Below are 23864 nucleotides of genomic sequence, written 5' to 3' on the forward strand. Positions count from 1 at the left end.
TTTTCCTCTTCCTCTGAATTAGGGTAACTCAAAAAGTATGAATTAATCTTAGATTCCCATACGAATTAAGCAATTTATATGGGCTCCAATCTCTCATCCCCAAGATAACGCTACCTTAGAAATTAACTTATGATTAAGCAAACTAAGTTATGAATTTCATTAAAATGAATTAGGGTTAATTAAGCAATGTCTCCCTCATTCAAACATTAAATCAATTCAAAGAGTTGGGGAAAATAAATTCATGAAGGAAAGAGAATTATATTGACATTCATACCTAAGAATTCAAGAATACATGAACTCACTAAGGATTAGAAGAAAGTTTAGCCCTCCATGAGGATGGGTCTTATAAAATTAAGATGAAAGATAAAGGAATTCAATGACATTAATGCGAGAATTAAAGGAAATTTAAAAGGAAATTGTAAATCAAACCCTAAGATTGCCCTTGGCTGTCACCCAAGGATCCCAAGCTCTGCAAAAAATGCTCCCAAAAGTGGCAAAGAATCTAAAATTATGAAAAGGATCCGTACCCTAATTTCTAAAAATCTATATATACTAAGTCTGACATGGCCCCATAGTGATCACTATGTAAACAAGAGTGTTTACGCGCAGCAACTTTAGATTTTCCCCTTTCTGGAGTGATTACTCTCACTTCTGAGAGTAAACACACGCAGGGCACTTCCTTCTGGGCGTCTCTGGAGTGATTACTCTAATTTCTGAGAGTATTTATGCGCAGGGACTTGGGGTCTGGGGCTTCTGGAGTGATCACTCTGATATCTGAAAGTGGTTACTGTAGTCTATCCCTTGAAACCAGCTCCCTGGAGTGATTACTCTGGTATTTGAGAGTGGTTACTCTCAGTTCATATTTTTCCAAAGAGCCAAAAATTCATGAAGTTTGTCTAAAATTTCTTGCATAATTATTCAAATGATCAAAATTGCAAAATATATTCACAAAAATTAATAGAAATAAGACAAAAATTAAGAAAGCTATTGTTTTTTACCTAAATGAGATTTTAATGTTATTTACAATCTCTAAGTCTATTTTTTCTATTAAAACTTTATAAAAACCAAACAAAATATCTATAAAGTGTGGATTCATCAAATGGGATAGCATTTCTATGGACTTTGTTTCTAGGTTGCCAAGGACCAGAAACAACCATGATGCCATTTGGGTGGTAGTGGACTGGTTGACTAAGGCCGCGCACTTTCTCCCAATCAATATGAAGTACAAATTGGAACGACTTGCAGAACTATACGTGAGGGAGATAGTTAGGCTGCATGGAGTACCAACTAGTGTAGTGTCGGATAGAGACCCGAGGTTTACCTTGAGATTTTGGGAGAGCCTATAGAGGGCGTTGGCCACTAAGTTGAAGCTCAGTTCGGCGTATCATCTGCAAACTGACAGCCAAACCGAGTGGACTATCCAGTCTCTAGAAGATTTGCTGAGAGCTTGTGTGCTCGAACAACAAGGGACTTGGGAGGAATGTTTACCATTAGTAGAGTTCACGTATAATAACAATTATCACACCAGTATTGGGATGACATCGTTCGAGGCTTTGTATGGACGAAGGTGCAGAACTCCATTATGTTGGTATGAGGACGGAGAGGCTACTCTATGGGCAACCGATATGATCCAGAAATAGAATGAACAGATCAAAAGGATCAAAGAGAAAATGAAGGCTAAACAGGATAGGCAAAAGAGCTACTATAATAAGAGGAGGAAACCCTTGGAGTTTCAGGTGGGTGACCATGTATTTTTGAAGGTCTCACCTATGACGGGAGTTGGGAGAGCTCTGAAATCTCGGAAGCTATCTCCTAAATTCATTGGGCCATTCGAAGTGTTGAGTAAGAATGGTCCTGCAGCGTACCAGATAGCATTGCCTCTGAACCTCTCACATCTACATCCAGTATTCCACGTGTCACAACTCAGGCAGTATGTGTCAGATACTTCTCACGTGATTAATATTGACCCGGTTCAAGTGAGGGAGGATTTGTCGTATGAGGTGTACCCGGTGAGGATTGCAGATCATCGTATTAAGCAACTGAGGGGCAAGGAGATCTCATTGCTGAAGGTGATATGGAACTCAAGTGACGAAGGAGATGCCACATGGGAGACGGAGAGCCGAATGAGAGAGTTATATCCACACTTGTTTATGTAGTTTGATTAAATTTCGGGGACAAAATTTTTTAAAGGAGGGGAGAGTTGTAACGCCCCGAAAATGTCATATTGTTTAAGTATATATATATATATATATGTATATAAATATACATATATATATATATATATTTCCTATTTTGTGGTGTGATGATTGACTTGATGGTGATGTGGATGTATGGATGTGCCTTAGTTTGATAGAAATGTGTGTGTGAATACAGATATATGTGAATGTATATATGTGTGTGTGATTGGAATTTGGATTGAAAGAGATAGGTTAAGTCCTGGTGTAGGGCATTCTCACTGTAGTGAGAGGTCCTAGGGAGAAAGGCATGCGACTGTCGCCTTCTCGCTGTAGCGAGAGACGTCTCGCTGTAGCAACAGAGCGACAGTTTAGGGTGCATTTCTAGGCGCAGTCTTGTTGTAGCAAGATTCTGCAGAAACTAGAGTGCAGTTTTCTCTAATTTTTTTGCTGTAGCGAAAGGGCGTGTCGCTACAGCAAGAGTGTCGCGACCAGAGGGGTATTTAAAGGGTTAGGGTTCGAGAAGAGAGTTGTTTTCACGATTTTCCTCTCTCTCCTTCACGATTCTCTCTACCCAAACTCATTCCTACCGATTAAAAGCCCTCCAAGGACGTTTGGGAGCTTGATTGAAGGTTGGAAATATGTTTGGAGTCTTTGGAGGTAAGTTCTATGGTTAGGATTTCGGTTTTCGTCCCTCTCCTTCATTTTTCTGAAGTTCCCCCTAAGTTTCCTTGGGGTTCTTGTGTGTTTTAGGGACGAAATTCGTGTGGGGAGATGATTCTGTCAACATTTCCAGTCGGGTCTTCATTTTTGAGGTAAGGGGAGTACTTTACTCTAGTTATCTTGGTTAAAAATGAGTTTATTTGAATGAATATGGTAATGTGATAGAAATAGGAGATGAGGTTATGTGTCTTGATGGACTGAACAAATTGGGTTGAGTCCGGAGGTGTCCGACCTCCGGCACATTGTGTGAATTGTGTGATAAGTTGAATGTGGTAGGTATTGTATGAGAAACCCATGTTGCATGTGATTAATGTTGAGTAAAATGTGGTTGTACATATGTGTTGACATGCTATGGGTGAATGATTGAATAACATGAATAGTTGAAAATGAGTGTGACGATATGTTTGGATGTGATTGCGACGTGTTTGGATGTGGAAACTATGTAATACCTTGGGGAGAGAGGATGGTGGTGATGCCAACAGTGAGCGTTGGTGCACCACAGGCCACATACTCTCTTCCTGACTCGGCCTCTGACTAACACCTTTGCCTTGGAAGCTCAATACCGCACATGCTGTATCCATGGAGCGGGAGCTATTTGGGCAACCATCCTGTGATCACAGTGCCATAGTGAGCGTGGCTATATGTAGTGAGCGCACGTATGTTTGTATGTGTGTGGATTGGGTGTTGGTGCAGTGAGCACACCCGTTGTTGTTAGAAATGGAATGAATTGTATTTGTGATCATGTTGTTTGAACGAGATTAGAAACATGTGAAATAGGTCAGGTGAGTCTTTATGCTTGTTTGTGTGCTTATGCTAGAGTAGAGGACTCACCCTTACGCTTATTTTTCAGGTAACCAAGACGATCAGCACCGGGACCCTTGAAGGATGAATGAAACTGCTGTAGGGCTTAGGAACTTATTTTATAAAACTTGATGTATTAACTAAGTCCTATGATGATTACTGATGTAATTTGTAATTTACCCTATTTCGAACATTTTATAGAACTTTGGCTAAAAAATTTTCTAAATGGATAACTTCTATATTTTGAATTTTTGTGAAAATCTATTTATTTAGAAATTAAAAATATAAGGTCTTACATTTTAGGTCACTAAACTTCTGCAGAAATTTAATCAAAGAGTTGGCACAATGCAGATTCTAATCTCCTAGAAAATTCATACCTAACAGAGAAAACTTATTCAAAGTATTATTCTATCTATTGCTAAATCAAATAAAATCAAAACAATGCTCCCTTAACCCTATTCGACATTTTCCAAAACATTAAACTCAGAAAATCCTAATTATAGATTTAGAGAAATGAGGGTAAGTGTACCTGGTAGGAAGATGCAGAAATGTGGGAGAAAAACTTGCTACTGCTAGGTCGACACGCATGGAGATTGAAATCGCAAGAATACTTAGAGATAAAGAGAATTTTTCTAGGGTCAAGTGTGTGCATGTTCACTATTAGTAATATTTATAGTCACGCATGAGCACGTGACTACTCTTAAAAATGAAAGTGAACGTTACAATTTTTAAAGGTTCCCAGCGTTGTCACTTTTTTTTTAATTAAAGTGAGTATTCCAGAGAGTTAATTTTTTTTAGAGTGATGAGCGCGTTATCACTATGTTAGGCAAAGTGATAACGCGCAAGCAATGTTGCAACTTTTTTCACAAAAAGGAATAATGCACATAAGAAAACTCATATTTACCTATGCGTAGCCACTTTTGCTAGGGAAAGTGAGCGTTCCAGAGAGGATGTTTTCCCATCTGCCTCTGCATGATCACTCTCATCAGTGAGAGTGAGTGTTCCAGAGGAGCGTGTTTACCTTGATGCCTCTGCGTGATCACTTTTATCAATAAAAGTGATTGTTCCAGAGGGGAACATCAAATTTCACTCTCTGCGTAGCTCCTTCCTTGCAACATAGTGACTCCTTTCATTAGTCAATTGCTTTTCAAAACTCAATTAACTCACTTGTCACACTCCAAACCTTCAAATACACACTCACAACATCAAACCTCTAATCACTTATCAAATTCACCTTAGAAAACCAGATGCAGCAGAATTCTAATTGCAGAAATTGTAAAACATGAATATGCAAAATTCTAAAGAATACAAAAAGCTTAAAAAAAATGGGTTAGAAATGTGAGTTGCCTCTCACAAAGCGCTCTTTTAATGTCACTAGCTTGACGTTAAATGTTCCTCACTCAAGAGGAACCAATTTCATGCATGAGATACTCCTTGTAAACTCCTCTCCATGATAGACCTTCAATCTTTGGCCATTAACCTTGAATTCTCTCCCTGTCCTTTGATCCTCAATCAGAATTGCTCCAAAGGGAGATGTTTCCTTAATCAGAAAAGGCCTAGACCATCTTGATCTAAGTTTCCCTGGAAAAGTTTCAATCTGGAATTAAACAACAGCACTTGCTGTCCAGGTCTGAATTCTCTTTGCAGAATGAATTTGTCATGAATTCTCTTGGTTCTCTCTTTGTACAACTTTGCATTCTCATAGGCTTGCTGTCTAAACTCTTCCAATTCATGTAATTGCAGAATTCTCTTCTTTCCAGCACTGGGTAAATCAAAGTTCAGCCACTTAGTAGTCCAATAAGCTCTATGCTCCAACTCCAAAGGTAAGTGACATGCCATTCCAAAGACTAATTGATATGGTGACATACCAATTGGAGTTTTGAAAGTAGTCCTGTATGCCCATAGGGAGTCATCTAGTTTCTTTGACCAGTCTTTTCTTGAACTACTCACTACTTTCTCCAAAATCTGCTTGATTTCTCTGTTTGACACTTCCACTTGTCTACTTGTTTGTGGATGGTATGGAGTAGCAACCTTGTGCTTCACACCATACTTCATTAATACTGCTTGAAGGTATTTGTTGCAGAAGTGAGCACCTCCATCACTTATCAGAAATCTTGGTACTCTAAACCTTGCAAAAATGTTCTTTCTTATAAAGGATATCACTACCTTTGCATCATTTGATCTTGTGAGAATGACTTTCACCCATTTGGACACATAATCCACTGCCATTAAGATGTATTCATAAGAGAATGATGGGGGAAAAGGTCCCATGAAGTCAATCCCCCATACATCAAATAACTCCACTTCTAAAATGTTTGTCGATGGCAGCTTATGCCTCCTAGAGATGTTGCCTGTTCTTTGACATTTATCACAACTTTCAACATACTTCTTAGCATCCTTGAAGAGCGTAGGCAAAAAGAAACCTGCTTGCAAGACTTTTGCATGATGGCCTCCATATTCTGAGTTATGGCAATGCCATAATATTTCATATTGCTCTTCCTCTGGTATACACCTTCTCAACAGTCCATCTATTCCAATTTTAAATAGCAATGGATCTTCCCATACATAGTATTTGTTGTCATGGAAGAATTTTTTTCTTTGCTGCCAACTCATCCAATTTAGAACATGATGTGTAGCTTTAAAGTTGGCAATGTTAGCAAACCATGGCTGTGATTCAATCTTGAATAGGCTTTCATCTAGAAATTCTTCTTTTATTTGCTCTACTTCACATGGAATGGCCTCAAGTGGTAGTCTTGACAAGTGGTCAGCAACTCCATTCTCCTTCCCCTTCTTGTGTTTGATCTCTAACTCAAATTCTTGGAGAAGTAGAATCCTCCTTAATAACCTGGGCTTTGCATCCTGTTTTGACAAAAGATACTTAAGAGCAGCATGGTCAGTGTAAAGTATAACCTTGGACCCTATTAAGTAAAATCGAAACTTATCAAATGCAAAAACTATAGCTAAAAGTTCTTTTTCAGTAGTAGTATAATTAATTTGTGCATTGTTAAGAACTTGACTAGCATAATGAATCACATGTAGTTTCTTGTCTTTTCTTTGGCCTAAGACTGCTCTTATAGCTATATCACTAGCATCACACATCAGCTCAAATGGTAATTCCCAATCTGGTTTAACAAGTACAGGAGCAGAAATTAATTTTTCTTTCAAAGTATTAAAGGCTATTAAACACTTATCATAAAAAACAAATTCTACATCCTTACTCAACAATTCACTCAATGGCTTGACAATTTTAGAAAAGTCTTTAATGAACCTGCGATAGAATCTAGCATGTCCCAAAAAGCTTCTTACTCCTCTTACATTTACAGGTGGAGGCAGCTTCTCAATTACTTCTACTTTTGAAGGGTCCACTTCCATTCCTTTTGCTGAAATTTTATGTCCTAAGACTATACCTTCTTGTACCATAAAATGTCACTTTTCCTAATTAAGCGCAAGGTTTGAATCTTGACAAAGCTGCAGAACAAGAGATAAATTAGCTAGACACTGATCAAAAGAATTGTCAAATACAGAAAAGTCATCCATAAAAACCTCTATAATTCTTTCAATCATATTAGAAAAAATGGACAGCATACACCTTTGAAATGTGGCTAGAGCATTGTGCAACCCAAATGACATCCTCTTGTATGCCAAAACTCCAAAAGGACAAGTAAATGCTATCTTTTCTTGGTCTTTTGGGTCAACTGCAATCTGGTTATAACCAGAATATCCATCTAGGGAACAATAGTAGTTAAACCCAGCTAATCTCTCCAGCATTTGGTTAGCAAATAGAAGAGGGAAATGATCTTTTCTTGATGCATCGTTCAACTTTCTATAATCTATGCACAATCGCCATCAGGTTGCTGTCCTAGTAGGAATTAACTCATTTCTTTCATTTGGCACAACAGTGATACCACCCTTCTTAAGCACTACATGAACCGAACTAACCCATTAACTATCTGAAATAGGATAAATAACTCTTGCATCTAGTAATTTCATCACCTCTTGCCTCACTACCTCTTTCATAGTTGGATTAAGTCTTCTTTGAGGTTGGACAACAGGCTTGCAGTTCTCCTCAAATAATATTCTATGCATGCAAAAGGATGGATCTATACCTTTCAGATCTGAAATATGCCATCCTAGAGCAGATTTGTGCTCCCTCAATACTCTCAAAAGCTTTTCTTCTTGGTCTTTCTTCAGATTACCATTTATTATTACAGGATTGTTATGGCTTTTATTAAGAAACACATACCTCAAATGAGAAGGTAATTGCTTAAGCTCCACCTTGGGCTTTTCTTTCTTCTCTTCTTTTTGGTGTAACTCCTTCTTGAGCTGGTTCACTGCATTATTTAAACATGGAAGAGAATCTAATTGCAAAATACATTCTTTCACTTCTTCAGCTTGTTCCTCATGAATACAACATTTTGCTGCAGCTATTGTGTCTTCCAAGACTGCACTTTCATCAGATTTCTCCAATAATGGATGTATCACAACATCTATTACATCAATCTTCATGCAGCTCATATCATCACTTGGATGTTTGATAGCTTCAAATACATTAAAAATAACCTTTTCCTCTTGTACTCTCAGCATCAATTCACCTTTTTGTACATCAATCAATGCTCTCCTTGTGGCTAAGAATGGCCTTCCTAATATGAGGGGGATATTCGCATCTACCTCCATATCAAGTATAACAAAGTCTACAGGGAATATAAACTTGTCTACCTTGACTAAGAGATCTTCCACTACTCCATAGGGATATGTATAAGATCTGTCCGCTAGTTGAAGTGTTATCCCTGTTGGCTTTACCTCTTCAATTCCCAGCTTCTTTATAATTTCTAAGGGCATTAAATTTATGCTTGCCCCCAAATCACACAAGGCTTTTCCTACAGTGCAATTTCCAATGGAGCAGGGTATGCTGAATGACCCTGGATCCTTCAACTTTTGAGGCAATTTCCTCTGTAAAATTGCACTGCACTCCTCAGTGAGTGGTACTAGTTTCTCCATATCCAGCTTCCTCTTCTTAGATAAAAGCTCTTTCATGAATTTTCCATAAGAGGACATTTGTTCTAATGCCTCTGCAAATGGGATATTAATTTGAAGCTTCTTGAACACATCTATGAATCTTTCAAACTACTTTTCTTGTCTAGGATCCTGTACTCTCTTTGGAAAGGGTAGCCTTTTAAATTACTCTTCATTAATAAGCTTGCAAGCCTGTTCAAATCTCTGCTTCTTTCCTCTATTTTCTTGTTTATTACTGTAGTTTTCTTCCTCTTCTCCCCTCTTCAACATGGTATATTTTCCACTTTCAAAGTCTTATTGTTTCATCTTACTCTTCTCATTAGAATGGGTAACTATATCCTTCTTTCTTGGGCTAGAAACCACTGCTCCACTTCTTATGGTTATGGCTTGGCATTACTCCTTTGGATTCACTATTGTACTACTAAGGAACCTTCCTTCATCTCTATTGGCAAGCTGCTCAGCCAACTGCCCAATTTGCATTTCTAACTTCTTGATAGAGCTTTCTTGATTTTTGAAATTTGTTTCTGTCACCTTCATAAACTGTAGTAGTGTTTCTTCTTGAATTTGAATACCTTTGATTTTTCTGAAATTGTGCAGAAGAATTCCCTTAAAAATATTGTTGCGGAACTTGAGGAGCTGCACTTGGGAAAGGTGCAGAACCTGCATTCTCTCTTGCATTAGAATTATGTGGATTCCACTTGGAAAACTGTTGTCCTCTATTGTTATTGAGATGGAAACCAAGTGGATATGATTGTTGTGGCCTTTGATAATTTCCCATATAGTTGACTTGATCAGTTTGTTCTCCAATTGTGGGATCACAAGCTCCATTCACATGGTTGCCACCACAGAAATCACAACTCAGTTGTGAATTTTAAATACCACCAGTCTGCATGTTACTTATTTGTTGAGTCAAAACAGCAAGCTGTTCAGAAAATTGTTGGTTTTGTAGTTGGTTTTGAGCAAATAAGGCTTCTATAGATTTTACATCATAGCCTCCTCTCCTTGAAGCTTGTCTTTCATTCATATTTTGATACATTGAAGATGCCATCATTTCTATAATTTGCTGGGCTTCTTCCAATGTTTTTGAACTCCGTGAACCTCCAGCTGCTGCATCTATCATGATTTTAGTTGTTGTAGTCATTCCATTATAAAATGTTTCTAGTTGCATCCATTCAGGTATGCACTGATGAGGACATTTCTTTAATAACTCCTTGTATCTTTCCCATGCCTCATACAATGGCTCTCCATCTTGCTGAACAAAAGATGTAATCTTACCTCTGATTTTTGCAGCTTTTGAAGGGGGAAAATACTTGATTAGAAACTTGTTGACCAAATCAGCCCATGTTGAAATGCTACCTTGTAGCTGAGCTTGAAGCCAACACTTGGCTTTATTTCTCAATGAGAATGGGAATAATCTGAGTCTGATTGCATCCTCACTCACCCCATTGATTCTGATTGTGTCAAAAAGTTGCAAGAAATTAGAGATGTGCAGATTTGGATCATCTGAATGGTTTCCTGCAAATTGGTCCTGCTGTACCAAATTCAAGAGTGCAGGTTTTATCTCAAAATGGTTAGCCTGGATTGTAGGTCTCAAAATAGAAGAGCTGAACCCTTGTAAATTAGGAATTGCGTAGTCCCCTAATGTTCTCATTCTTTGTGGCTCTACATCTTGATTTGTCTTTGGATTTAACTAGGTTGAGGTGGAAGTGTAGAACTCTCTTGCTGCTCTCTTTGAATTTGCTTAAATTTTGCTTCACTTCTTAACCTCCTTAGAGTTTGGTCAATGTCTGGATCAAATACCAAAGTGGCTTTATTTTTATTTTTCCCTCGCATATACAAATCAAAACTAACAAGTTAAACTAAAATTCAATAGTAAGATATACACTAACAAAGATTATACAGAAAAATATCAGCAAAATCACATCCAAGTTCAGTCTAGCAACTGCAGAATTATGCAGAATTGCAGAATCATGCAAAATTATCTACTAGTATCCTACACTTATCTATTAAAATAAGAACAGAGTAACTTGAAAGTAATACTAACTACAGAGAAAAATTAAGAAAACAAGTACTCAATCTAGCAATTTTCTGTTACCAATGATATTGAAACTCAAATTTCCCCAGCAATAGCATCAAAAACTTGTTGTTACAATTCTAAACACTAGCAAGTGCACTAGGAATTGCAGCAAGTAATGAGTAATTTTTAATATCAGAGTATCGTCTCCACAGGGAATTAGGAATTCAAGTACAACTTCACAGAACAACAACCAGTTGAGCCAAACATATTTGGAAGAGTTGTATCATCCAAAAAGTACGAAATAAGAACAATTAAAAGGTAAAGAACTTGATGTTGAGATTAGAAATGGATGAATGATAGTTAGGAATTTATTTCACAAGAATGTCAATATCAATTCAATTATGCCTCTAAACATTCAAGCAATTTGTTAATTGACAATCAGTTTCTCTTATTAATAGTCAAAGTTTAATCCTTTAAATCATTGACCCTAACGAGTAACTAAACCACCCTAATCCCTTAGGTGTAGTTCAATTTCAAGTTGCATTAAGACTTAGAACTGTCGGATTGCAGGATTAGGTTCCCTTATCCCTAAGAAATTCCTAATTCTGGTTGCTAATTCATATTAGAGAAGCAAATCTAACTTCCATTAGCAAATGTTCCTCTTTGATTAATCATATGAATTCCTATTCAAAGATTGCAATGACAGCAGAATTAGCAACTCAATTAATCTAAGAACTCAAATTTTAGAAGCAAGAAGTGAATCAATACATCAATTCAAGATCCATAAACTCCTAAGTACGAAGAATTAACCAGACATTGTAACAAAGAAAGAGAAAGAAGGAGAAGAAGAGAAGCCATCTTCACGAGCTCCAATCCAATTCCTCCTCTTGGAGCTTCGAGGTTTAACCCCAATCCTCTCTCCCACTCTCTCTCAACGAGAATCTAACAGAAAAAATGGAAAATGAACAAAAGACCCCGAAATTTGAGCTTTTTCTGGTATTTAGAATTACTGACTCTGGGTGTTGTCACTTTGCTCCATAAGAGTGACCATGCAGATGCTTATATAGTTTCAGAAAATTGAAACTATCACTTTCAATGATAAGAGCTGCAACGCAGGAGGTCGAGTGGTTGCGCATAATCACTTTTATGAATAAAAGTGGCCACGCGCAACTTGCTAAGTTGAGATCTCTTTGGAACATCCACTTTTACTAGTAAAAGTGGTAATGAAGAGCTTGTTGAATTTTAGTCTTCTCTGGAACACTCACTTTCGTTGGTAAGAGTGGTAACGTAGAGCTCGCTATGTCTGAGATTTCTGAGAGACTCTTTGGAACATCTACTTTCACTGGTAAGAGTGGTAACGCAGAGCTTGTTGTATTTTAGTCTTCTTTGGAACACTCACTTTCGCTGGTAAGAGTGACCACGCCCATACTCCCTTCTTCTTTTAAGCTCTGGAACGATCACTTTCACTAACAATAGTGATCACACCCAGCTTGCATTCCAAAATTCTTGTGTTTTGAGTTCAGACTTGCTACTCTTCTTCTTCCTTTCCATTGATCTTCCATTTCTATGAACCTTGCTTAGATTATTCCTACAAAACAAGATTAAATTCTTAATTTCTAAGCAGAAATCTCACCAATGCTAAAATAACTACAAATTGAAATAAAACTTTCAATCATTCTATTTTTTTGAGTTTTCTGCTTTTCTCATATTTTTTCCTTATCAAATGGGTTAGAACTATGCTAAAATATTAGTAAAAATATGGATTCATCAACTCTCTAAGGAAATGGTAGAGGAATTGCTCTTTCAACATTTTCTGCCCCCTTGGGTTAGGCAGGTATGGACTCTAATTGCTCTTAATTCTTAATTTTCAGTAATTTTCTTGATTTTCAGCACTTTCACTTTCTTTTATTTTCTCTTCAATCTTTATCCTCAAGACTCTTAGCTTATAATCTCCTGCAAAACTAACAAAATTATATTAGAATTCTATTAAATTTACACAATTTGAATTACTAAAGACAACAATTTACTTTATTAAACATTTATATATTTTTGTGTAATTTTCACTTTTCAAATTATATTTTCTATAAAAAAACAACCTAGAAAACTACTTAATAACCGAGTAAAATCTACATTCATCATAGGCTGAGTGGGCACCATTTGTGAATTTGAGCCCTTTAAGGGTTAGAAATGCATGAAGATATGCCAGGGGGAAATTGGTATGTAAGTATATGCTCTTTAAGGAGTTTGGCCATTGTTTCAACTTAGACCCTAAGTTCAATAATTGAATTTAATGACTGAAACCTTTGTGAAAACTTTATTTTGTTCATTTTGAAAATAAATGAGTAGTGTAACTCTAGTTGCGTAATTGTTGGAACTCAAGGAAAGAGATGAAGCTAGTGAGCTTGGAACACTTAGAGAAAGTGCATTGAGGGACCGATATAAGTATTTGCTAATTCTCTCTATATATATGATTCTAAATAGTTGCTGAAATGATATGAAATCTAAATTTAGCCAGTGCCTGTGTGCGTGATTAAGGGAGTGAAACTTCAAAAGTGTGCATGACTATTCAAAAGGCAAATGTGTGCGAAATACCACTCTCTTGTGAAGGAAGTCACGAGGTTATTTTATAACTGTTGTTGGTGAAAGATAGGGAGGAGCTCGACATCTAGGAGATTTAATAGAGTTAGGTGACTTACTAATAGCCCTATGAGTGTCCTACACCCCGGAACTTTGGCTTGGAGTCTCCACGCGATGCTCTTTTATCCTGACCTTCTCCTAAAACTTATCTTGTTGGTTGGGCTAGATTGATTGGTGGAGGTTTGAGTCCCCACCATACATGCAAAATGTAGTTTGACTAGTGAAACTGCCAACAACTTTTGAACAATAGGATTTTTATAGATCTAGAGTCATATAAGCATGAATCACTTTTTCCAAACCAAGAGTTATCATTTGCATTGATCATGCTGATAAATCCATATTTTACTAGTATTTTACCTTAGTTTTAATACCTCTGATAAAGAAAACATGTTGGAAAAAGCAGAAAAACTCATAAAAATAATAGAATGATAAAAGTTTTCTCTAAAGACATAGTTGTTTTAGAATTTATGAATTTTTTGTGTAGAAATTAATAATTCAATCATATTTTGGTAGGAAATTTTGAGCTAAGTTCATGAGATCAGAAGATCAAAGGAAAGATAGAAGAAAATAAGCAAAAACTGGAATCAAGGAACAAGGTTAATGAAGCAAGAGCTGGGCGTGATCTCTATTGCTGAAAAAAGTGATCGTTCCAAGGCTTGAAAGTGAAGGGAAACTTGCGCATGACACTTTCGCTGATGAAAGTGAGCGTTCCAGAGAAGCTCCAGCATAGCAAGGGCGCACGTGATCATTTTTCCTGGCAAAAGTGATTGTTCCAGAGAAACCTTTAGAAAAGCAAGCCGCGCGTTATCACTTTTGTTCACAAAAGTGAATGTTCCAGAGAGACCTCTAACACTGCAGAGTTGCACGTGTCTCCTTTTATCAACAAAAGTGAACACACACAGATCTCAATCTCAGCGTGGCTACTTTTATGAAGAAAAGTGATCACTCCAGTTATGAAGAATATTGGAAAGGCCTCTGCGTGACTACTTTTATGAAGAATAGTGATCACGCCAGAAAGGCGAGAATTCTATAAATATGAATTAGAATCTTTTTGTTCATTTTCACTTCTCATTTGTTTTCTGGTGTTGAAAGAGTCTGAGAGAGAGATTGGGGACAAACACCAAGCTTCAAATCTTGAGGAATCGGATTGAAGATTGGCTTGAAGATGCTTCTTCGTTCATCTTCTTCTTCTCTTTCTTTCTATTGTCATTTTGTAATGGTTGTTTAAACTCTTTGTAGTTAGGGATTGTGAATCTGAAATGGAAGTGTTGAATTGATTTTGGATATGAACTTTGAGTGTTGGATTGGATTGAGCAATTGATTCTACTATTTACATAGTGATTGAATGGAAATTTGATTAACTAATTACAGAGGAACTCCATTCAATGAAAGTTGAATTTGTTCCAAGACGTGAATCAATTACTAAGGTTATTGATTTCTTAGGGATAAGATATCTTGATCTTGCAATCTTCTAGTTTCTAATGCTTAATGCAATATTTAATTGAACCAGATCTAAGGAATTAGAGTGATTTAATTGAATGTTAGATTCATTGAGTTAAGGAATTAACCTTTGAATAATATAACGTGAAACTGATTGTCATTCCATCTAAATACTTGAAAGTTCAGAACTTTATTGAATCAATACTGAAGTTTTGGTGAAACAAGTCCCTAACTATGTTTTCTACCTCTGTCAAATACACACTTTCACGTTCATTGTTCTATTTTGTTTTCTGAGTTCAATATTTGTTACTTAGCATCCAAACTTTCTCTAAAATTCATGAGGCTCAACTAATTATGGACTTGTGAAGTGATAATTGAGAACTTTATTCCTTGAGGACGATATTTGGGACTCAAACATAGTTCTAACATTTTATTACTTGCTACAATAACACTAGTATACTTGCTAGTCAAAATTACTTCTTTTAAGAGAGTGACATATGCATCACGCGATTAGACTTGCATTTTATTAAATGGTGAAAGTTACAATAGTTTTAATGTGACATATGGCTGTATTCACTTTGCTTTACTTCTTTTCTGAATAATTATTTCTTTGTTGAAATATGTTGTGGTGTTGGACATTTTCTTTTAGTTGTCACTAATCTTGAGGATGACCTTTCTCTATCTTATTCTCCACGTTGAGCTCAATTTGAGGAGGATCATTCGAATACCAAAGAGATAAAGGGGGACCCTTCCAAGGAGTCCTGACCGCTATTTAGTTATTTCTTTTGTTGTCCACTACTAGAGCACTCCACTTGTTGTATGGTGGAGGACTAGATACATTATGTTTTATTTTGGTAACTTGGTTGTAATGTACTTTGTTTTAATACTCTAATGATTATTGATGAATCCATATTTTTACTAATATTTTAGCATAATTCTAGCTCATTTAATAAGGAAAATATATGAAGAAAGCAGAAAAACTCAGAAAAAGAGAATGATTGAAAGTTTTAATTCAATTTGTAGTTATTTTCGCATTTGTAGAATTTATGCTTAGTTCTTAAGGAATTTATCTTGTTTTTGAAGGAATAATCTGAGCAAAAGTCATGGAAATGGATTATCAATGGAAAGGAAGAGGAAGAACGGCAATGTTGGACTCCAAAATACAAGAATTATGGGATGTAGGCTGGGCGTGATCACTATTGTTAGTGAAAGTGATCATTCCAGAGCCTAAATGAGAAGAGGAGCCTGTGCGTAATCACTTTTAGTTACAAGAGTGAGCGTTGCCAGTGTGCGTTATCACTTTCGCCAGCGAAAGTGAACGTTCCAGAGAAGACTCTATTCCTGAGGAGCTGCGCGTTGTCACTTTCGCCAGCGAAAGTGAGCGTTCCAGAGGCACTTGTATCAGGACAGCTTGCGCGTGGTTACTATTATTCACGAAAGTGATCACGCGCAGCCCTTGACCTCCTGCGTTGCCACTATTCTGAATAAAAGTGAATGTTCCAGAGAAGCCTTCAACTCTGCAAGTTGCGCGTGGTTACTCTTGCTCTTGAAAGTGAACACGCGCACTACATAAAGCTTCTGCGTGGTTACTCTTGTGAAGAAAAGTGACAACACGCAGAACTGGGGTTTCTATATATACATGATTGAAGCACAAAAACCGGGATCGGTTGCTCATTTTCTGTTTTGTTAGTTAGATTCTCGTTGAGAGAGAGTGGAGAGAAGACTGGGGTCGAAGCTTGAAGCTCCAAGAAGAGGGATCGGATTGGAGCTTGTGGCCATGGCTGCTCTGCATTCTTCTTCTTCTTCTTCTTCTTCTTTCTCTGTTTTTGTTGCAATGTGTGCTTAATTTCCCATAGTTAGGGGTTTATGGAACTCGAATTGATGTATTGATTCAACTTTATCTTCTGAACTTTAAGTTCTTGGATTAATTGAGTTGTTAATTCTGCTTTTCATGCAATCTCTGAATGGAAATTCATTTGATTAATCAAGAGGAATATTTACCAATGGGAATTCGATTGTTTGCTCTGATCTGAATTGGCAACCAGAGTTTAGAGATTTCTTAGGGATAAGGAGACCTAATTCTGCAATCTTATAGTTCTAATTCTTAATGCAACCTGAAATTGAATCTCACCTAAGGGATTAGGGAGGTTTAGTGGATTGTTAGGGTCAATGAGTTAAGGAATTAACCTTTGGCTAGATATATGTGAAACTGATTGTCAATTATTCAATTGCTTGAATGTTCAGAGGATTTAATTGGATTGATATTGATATTCTTGTGAAGTAAATTCCTAACTATCCTTCATTGCTATTTCATTTCATCACAAATCTTATACTCTGTTTCTCTGCAAGTTCTTTGCTTTAATTGCTTTGGTTTATTGCTGTTATATGTTACAAATCTCCTTCAAAAATTCGTATGGCTCAAATGGTTATAATTCTGTGAAGTGGTACTTGAAACCTAAATTCAATGTGGAGACGATATTCTGATCTTAAATTACTCATCACTTGCTGCAATCCTAGTGCACTTGCTAGTGTTAGATTGCAAACAACAAGTTTTTGGCGCCGTTGCCGGGGAAATTAGAGTTTCAATATCATTAGTAACATAAGAATAGCTAGATTGAGTATTTTGTTCTCTGAATTTCTGTAGTAGTAGTCTGTAGTTAGACATTTTGTCCGTTCTGCATAATTCTGCAACTTTTAAACTTGTGTTTCAATTATTTTTACTGATATTTGCTGCATAATTTTCGTGGTGCAGTTCTGAATACTAACGTGTAGTTTACTTTTGCTTCATTTTGAATTGTATATGCGTGGCAAAAACAAAAACAAATCAACTCTAGTCTTTGATCCTGACATAGACATAACCTTAAGAAGATTGAGAAAAGAGTCTAGAGCAGAAAAAGCCATAGGGAGTGATAGTGAGTTAGAAGCTGTCCATTCTCCAGAATCTCAGAGTAATCCTAGAGTGAAAAGAACACCTACATCTTTGAGACAACTAAATTCAGAAATAGAGATGGCAGAACAAAATAGAATTAGAACATTAGGGGACTATGCAATTCCTAACATGCAAGGTTTTAACTCTTCTATAATCAGGCCAACTATTCAAGCCAACCATTTTGAGATTAAACCTGCTTTATTACACTTAGTCCAACAAGATCAGTTTTCTGGTGGAAATTCTGATGATCCTAACTTACATATTTCAAATATTTTACAGCTATGTGACACCATAAGAATAAATGGGGTTAGTGAAGAAGCCATCAGACTGAGACTATTTCCTTTTTCCTTGAGAGATAGAGCAAAATGCTGGTTACAAGCTCAACCACAAGGAAGCATCACAACCTGGACAGAACTTGTGAATAAGTTTTTAACCAAGTACTTCCCTCCATCCAAAGCTGCTAAGCTGAGAGGAGAAATTACATCCTTTGTGCAGCAAGAAGGAGAATCATTGTATGAAGCTTGGGAAAGATACAAAGAATTGCTAAGAAGGTGTCCACATCATTGTATTCCAGATTGGATGCAATTGGAAACTTTTTATAATGGGATGAATGCAGTAACAAGAACAATGGTTGATGCTGCTGCTGGAGGTTCATTAAATACAAAGTCCTTAGAAGAAGCTCAAAGGATTATTGACATGATGGCATCTTCAATGTATCATAATTCAAACTCAAGGAATCAAGGAAGAAACTCTGGTCATGAACCTAAAGTTCTGGAAACTTTTCTTGCACAAAATCAGCTACAAAATCAAATGTTTTCAAAACAATTAGCTGCCTTAACACAACAAATCAACAATCTGCAAACAGGGAGTATGCCTACCAGTCAGCTAAGTTGTGATTTTTGTGGAGGAAACCATGCAAATGGTGCATGTGAGGCATCCATAAGTGAACCACAAGAGCAAGTGAATTATATGAATAATTTTCAGAGACAACAACCATCATATCCCCCTGGATTTCAATTTTCGAATAATAGAACTCAGCAGTATTCTAATTGGAATAATCAATATTCTGCTGCAAAGAATTCTAATTCAAATTTGCCTTTTTCTAATGCAGGTTCAGCAACACAACAGCCTTATTTTCAGAGGAATTCATCCACTCAACCTCAAGGAAATTAAAAATTTTCCAGACCTATGAATGAAAGGTTGACTGAGATGGAAGAGACTATGCTGCAATTCATGAAGGTGACTCAAACAAGCTTCAAAAACCAAGAAGCCTCCATGAAGAAACTAGAAACACAGATCGGACAAATAGCTGAACAAATATCAAGCAGGGATGAAGGAAGATTTCCAAGCAACACAGTAATCAATCCTAAAGAGCAATGTGAAGCCATAACTACAAGGAGTGGAGCTGTAGTTGCAAGCCCTAAACCAGCAGAAAAGAAAGTGAATGATGCAGCAGAAAGAAACATTGAACAAGATCTGCAACAAGGAAATTTTAAGCTATTGAAGAAAGACCATTCAGAAGAAAAAGAAAAAGTTCCCATGAATTCTGAAAGGAAAACCAAAAAGCAACTCTTTGAAGAAGCTTGTAAGCCAATAGACCCAGAAAAATACAAGAGGCTGTCTTATCCTCAAAGAGTCCAAAATCCTAAACAAGAGGAACAATTTGAAAGGTTTATGAATGTCTTTAAGAAATTACAAATTAACATTCCTTTTGCAGAAGCTTTGGAGCAAATGCCTTCATATGCAAAGTTCATGAAAGAACTACTTTCCAGAAAAAGGAAGCTAGAGCATGACAAAACAGTACCTTTGACAGAGGAGTGCAGTGCCATTCTCAAGAGAAAGCTTCCTCAAAAGTTGAAAGATCCTGGATCATTTAGCATTCCTTGTGAAATAGGAAACTGCACTGTGGGAAGAGCATTGTGTGACTTGGGAGCAAGCATAAATCTGATGCCATTAGCTGTTCTACAGAAACTTGGCATAGAGGAAGTGAAGCCTACCAACATTACACTGCAGCTAGCTGATAGATCATACACTTATCCATATGGAGTTGTTGAAGATTTATTAGTTAAAGTTGACAAGTTCATTTTTCCTGCAGATTTTGTGATTCTGGACATGGAAGTGGATTCTAACATTCCTTTGATCCTAGGGAGGCCATTTCTTGCAACTGGAAGAGCTTTAATAGATGTGCAAAAAGGTGAACTTATGCTTCGAGTTCAAGATGAGAAGGTAATATTTAATGTGTTTGAAGCTTTAAAATATCCAGTTGAAGATAATACATGTATGAAGATAGATATACAGGATACTTTCATTACACAACATTATATGAAAGAATTTGATGAAATTGCTGAGTTAGAAGAGATAATATCTGCAGGGAATGACAAATTTGAAACTCTGAATGAAGAAGATATCATGGAAATGCAGCAGCAATTGGAAGCTCTGCCAATCCAAAAACCTGCAGAAAATTTAGTGAAAGAAGAGCTGAAAAAGGATGATAAAGAAGAGGAAAGGCAAAGGCTAGAACTGAAACAACTCTCTTCACACTTGCAGTATGCATTTCTGGATGAGAATCATGAAAATCCAGTCATCATCAACAATGAACTTAAGGAAGAACAAGAGGAAAAATTGCTTAGAATTTTGAGAGAACACAAATCTGCAATTGGCTGGAGTATTGCAGATCTGAAAGGTATAAATCCCTCATTTTGTAAGCACAGAATTTTATTTGAAGAGAATGTTAAACCTGTTGTACAGCCACAAAGGAGGTTAAACCCAGCCATGAAAGAGGTAGTTAAAAAAGAGGTCATAAAGCTGTTAGATGCAGGAATAATATACCCAATTTCTGACAGCAATTGGGTAAGTCCAGTCCAAGTTGTTTCAAAGAAAGGTGGTATGACAGTTGTACCTAATGAAAAGAATGAACTTGTCCCTACTAGGACTGTGACTGGATGGAGAATGTGCATAGACTATAGAAAATTAAATGATGCAACCAGAAAAGACCATTTTCCACTACCATTTGCAGATCAAATGTTAGAAAGACTTGCTGGACATTCATTTTATTGTTTTCTTGATGGGTATTCAGGATATAATCAAATAGCTGTAGATCCTTTAGATAAGAGAAAACTGCATTTACATGTCCATTTGGAGTCTTTGCATATAGGAGAATGCCATTTGGTTTGTGTAATGCCCCTGCCACTTTTCAAAGATGCATGCTTTCTATTTTTTCTGATATGGTAGAAAACATCATAGAAGTGTTCATGGACGATTTCTCTGTTTTTGGTGATTCTTTTGATGATTGTTTAGCTAATTTATCCACTGTTTTGCAGAGATGTCAAGATACTAACCTTGTGTTAAATTGGTAGAAGTGCTATTTCATGGTACAAGAAGGCATTGTCCTTGGTCACAAAATTTCAGAGAAGGGAATGGAGGTGGACCAAGCTAAAATAGAAGTCATTAGTAAATTGCCTCTACCTGTCAATGTTAAGGGAGTTAGAAGTTTTTTAGGACATGCTGGTTTTTATAGAAGATTCATAAAAGATTTTTCCAAGATTGCTAAACCCTTGAGTAATTTACTTGTAAAAGATGCAGATTTCATATTTGATGATAATTGTTTGCATGCATTTTCTGTTTTAAAAGAGAAACTGATTTCTGCACCTATTCTTGCAAAACCAGATTGGAAATTACCTTTTGAACTCATGTGTGATGCAAGTGATAGTGCAGTGGGTGCTGTTTTAGGACAGAGGAAAGATAGGAAATTACATGCTATCTATTATTCAAGCAAAGTGTTAAATCCTGCACAAGTGAATTACACAACAACAGAAAAAGAACTTTTAGCTGTTGTACATGCTTTTGATAAGTTCAGATCATATTTAATGGGTTCAAAAGTGATGGTATACACTGATCATGCTGCTCTTAAATATCTTTTGACAAAACAGGATGCAAAGCCCAGATTATTAAGATGGATTCTACTCCTCCAAGGATTTGAGCTAGAGATCAAAGACAAAAAAAGGTAAGAAAACAGTGTTGCTGACCACTTGTCAAGATTACCACTTGAAGTCATACCATTTGGAGTGGAACAAATTAAAGAAGAATTTCCAGATGAAAGCCTATTCAAGATTGAATCACAGCCCTGGTTTGCTGATATAGCCAACTTTAAAGCTACACACCATGTTCCAAATTGGATGAATTGGCAGCAGAGAAAAAAATTCTTCCATGATAGCAAATATTATGTTTGGGAAGATCCACTACTGTTTAAAATTGGAATAGATGGATTGCTGAGAAGGTGTATACCAGAGGAAGAGCAGCAAGATGTTTTGTGGCATTGCCACAGTTCAGAATATGGAGGACATCATGGAAGTTCAAGAACAGCAGCAAAAGTTTTGCAATCTGGTCTTTTCTGGCCAACTTTGTTCAAAGATGCTAAGAACTATGTGGAAAGGTGTGATAGATGCCAAAGAATGGGGAATATATCTAGAAAACATGAGATGCCATTACAAAATATACTTGAAGTAGAATTGTTTGACATGTGGGGAATAGACTTCATGGGTCCTTTCCCTACCTCATTCTCGAATGAGTACATGCTTGTAGCAGTGGACTATGTGTCCAAATGGGTGGAAGCAATTCCTACCAGAACCAATGATGCTAAGACTGTTATTGCATTTATGAAAAAGAACATTTTTTCAAGATTTGGAGTGCCCAGAATTCTGATAAGTGATGGAGGAAGCCATTTCTGCAACAAATATCTAGAATCAGTCCTAGAGAAGTATGGAGTAAAGCATAGAATAGCTACACCCTACCACCCTCAAACAAGTGGTCAAGTGGAGGTTTCCAACAGAGAAATAAAACAGATTTTGGAGAAAATAGTTAGTAGTTCAAGGAAGGACTGGTCTAAGAAAGTGGATGATGCTTTGTGGGCATACAGGACAGCTTTCAAGACACCAATTGGCATGTCTCCTTATCAATTAGTATATGGAAAAGCCTGCCATTTACCAGTGGAACTAGAACATAAAGCTTTTTGGGCTGTGAAATGGTTGAATTTTGATCAAGTGAGTGCAGGAAATAAAAGATTGTTACAGCTGCATGAATTAGACGAGTTTAGACTCAATGCATATGAAAATGCCAAAATGTATAAGGAAAGGACCAAAAAGCTGCATGACAAGTTTATTCTAAAAAGAGATATAAAACCTGGGCAGTCTGTTTTGCTTTTTAATTCAAGGTTGAGATTGTTTTCAGGGAAATTAAAATCTAAGTGGTCTGGACCTTTTGTGGTGAAAGAAGTATTTCCATATGGTGTTGTACTAATAGCAGATCCAAAGGATGGGAGAGAGTTCAAGGTGAATGGACAAAGACTAAAAATCAATCATGGAGGTCAAATTGAGAAAGTCCAAGTGTGCTTGAAATTGGTTCCTCTTGAGTGAGGAACAACTAATGTCAAGCTAGTGACATTAAAGAAGCGCTTTGTGAGAGGCAACTCACATTTCTAACCCAATTTAAGTTTTCTGCATTAATTTTGAATTAACAGTATTCATAAAAGTCAAAATCTGAACTTTTCATCTTGGTTACCTTGCTGAATTTGATGTTTGGAATAAATCTGGTGGCTGAAACAAGAATGCAGATTGGAATTAATTAGAATGCTTAAAGTTCTTGTACAGTCTGAATAATAGTTATCAAATTCTGCAAATTCTCTGCAAAATACAAAGTTCTGCATCATACTCATCATATTCTGTAATTTTGATGCAAAAGATAAATTTTGAAGCATGCTAAATCTGTCATTTGTGGCAAATCTGATAAATGCAATTGGACTTCATATTATAATGTGTTATGGAAAAGTCAGAATTGCATTGTGAATATGTTAAGTAGAAATTCTGCAGAATTCAGCCTTGGATGAATGTTGCATATGTAATTAAAGGTGAACATGATGAGGGAAATAGGTATTTTATATGGTGAGTGTGTATTGGAATGATTATGATTTGTTAAGTGAGCCAATTAAAGTTTGGAGAACTTGGATTGATGAAAGGAATCACTCTTTTGCAGGAAAGCAATCACGCAGAGATGGAATTCTAAGATTTCCCCTCTGGAACAATCACTCTCGCTGATGAGAGTGATAACGCAGAGGCAGATGAGAAAAACACACTCT

At 36.6% G+C, this 23864-nt stretch overlaps 2 protein-coding genes and 2 non-coding genes across 4 annotated transcripts; 2 read left to right on the top strand and 2 right to left on the bottom strand.

Moving 5' to 3' along the window:
• Positions 1-1670: 1670 nt before the first annotated feature.
• On the top strand, positions 1671-2156 carry LOC113850858. The gene has a single exon (XM_027481383.1). The coding sequence runs from the start codon at positions 1671-1673 to the stop codon at positions 2154-2156; it is 486 nt and encodes a 161-aa protein (XP_027337184.1).
• A 3087-nt stretch (positions 2157-5243) lies between these two features.
• LOC113850859 lies at positions 5244-7070 on the bottom strand. The gene is made up of 2 exons (XM_027481384.1): positions 6361-7070; positions 5244-5826 (listed from the first exon to the last, which is right to left on the bottom strand). Exons 1-2 carry the CDS (start codon positions 7068-7070, stop codon positions 5244-5246), a joined length of 1293 nt encoding a protein of 430 aa, XP_027337185.1.
• A 2819-nt stretch (positions 7071-9889) lies between these two features.
• On the top strand, positions 9890-9996 carry LOC113851751. Its single transcript, XR_003502317.1, has one exon. It is a non-coding gene; the product is annotated as a small nucleolar RNA R71 (small nucleolar RNA).
• An 8200-nt stretch (positions 9997-18196) lies between these two features.
• On the bottom strand, positions 18197-18303 carry LOC113851765. Its single transcript, XR_003502330.1, has one exon. It is a non-coding gene; the product is annotated as a small nucleolar RNA R71 (small nucleolar RNA).
• Between the last annotated feature and the right edge of the window lie 5561 nt (positions 18304-23864).

This window comes from Abrus precatorius, unplaced genomic scaffold (assembly GCF_003935025.1).
Source record: "Abrus precatorius isolate BTA unplaced genomic scaffold, Abrus_2018 Scaffold9, whole genome shotgun sequence".
Lineage (NCBI taxonomy): Eukaryota > Viridiplantae > Streptophyta > Magnoliopsida > Fabales > Fabaceae > Abrus > Abrus precatorius.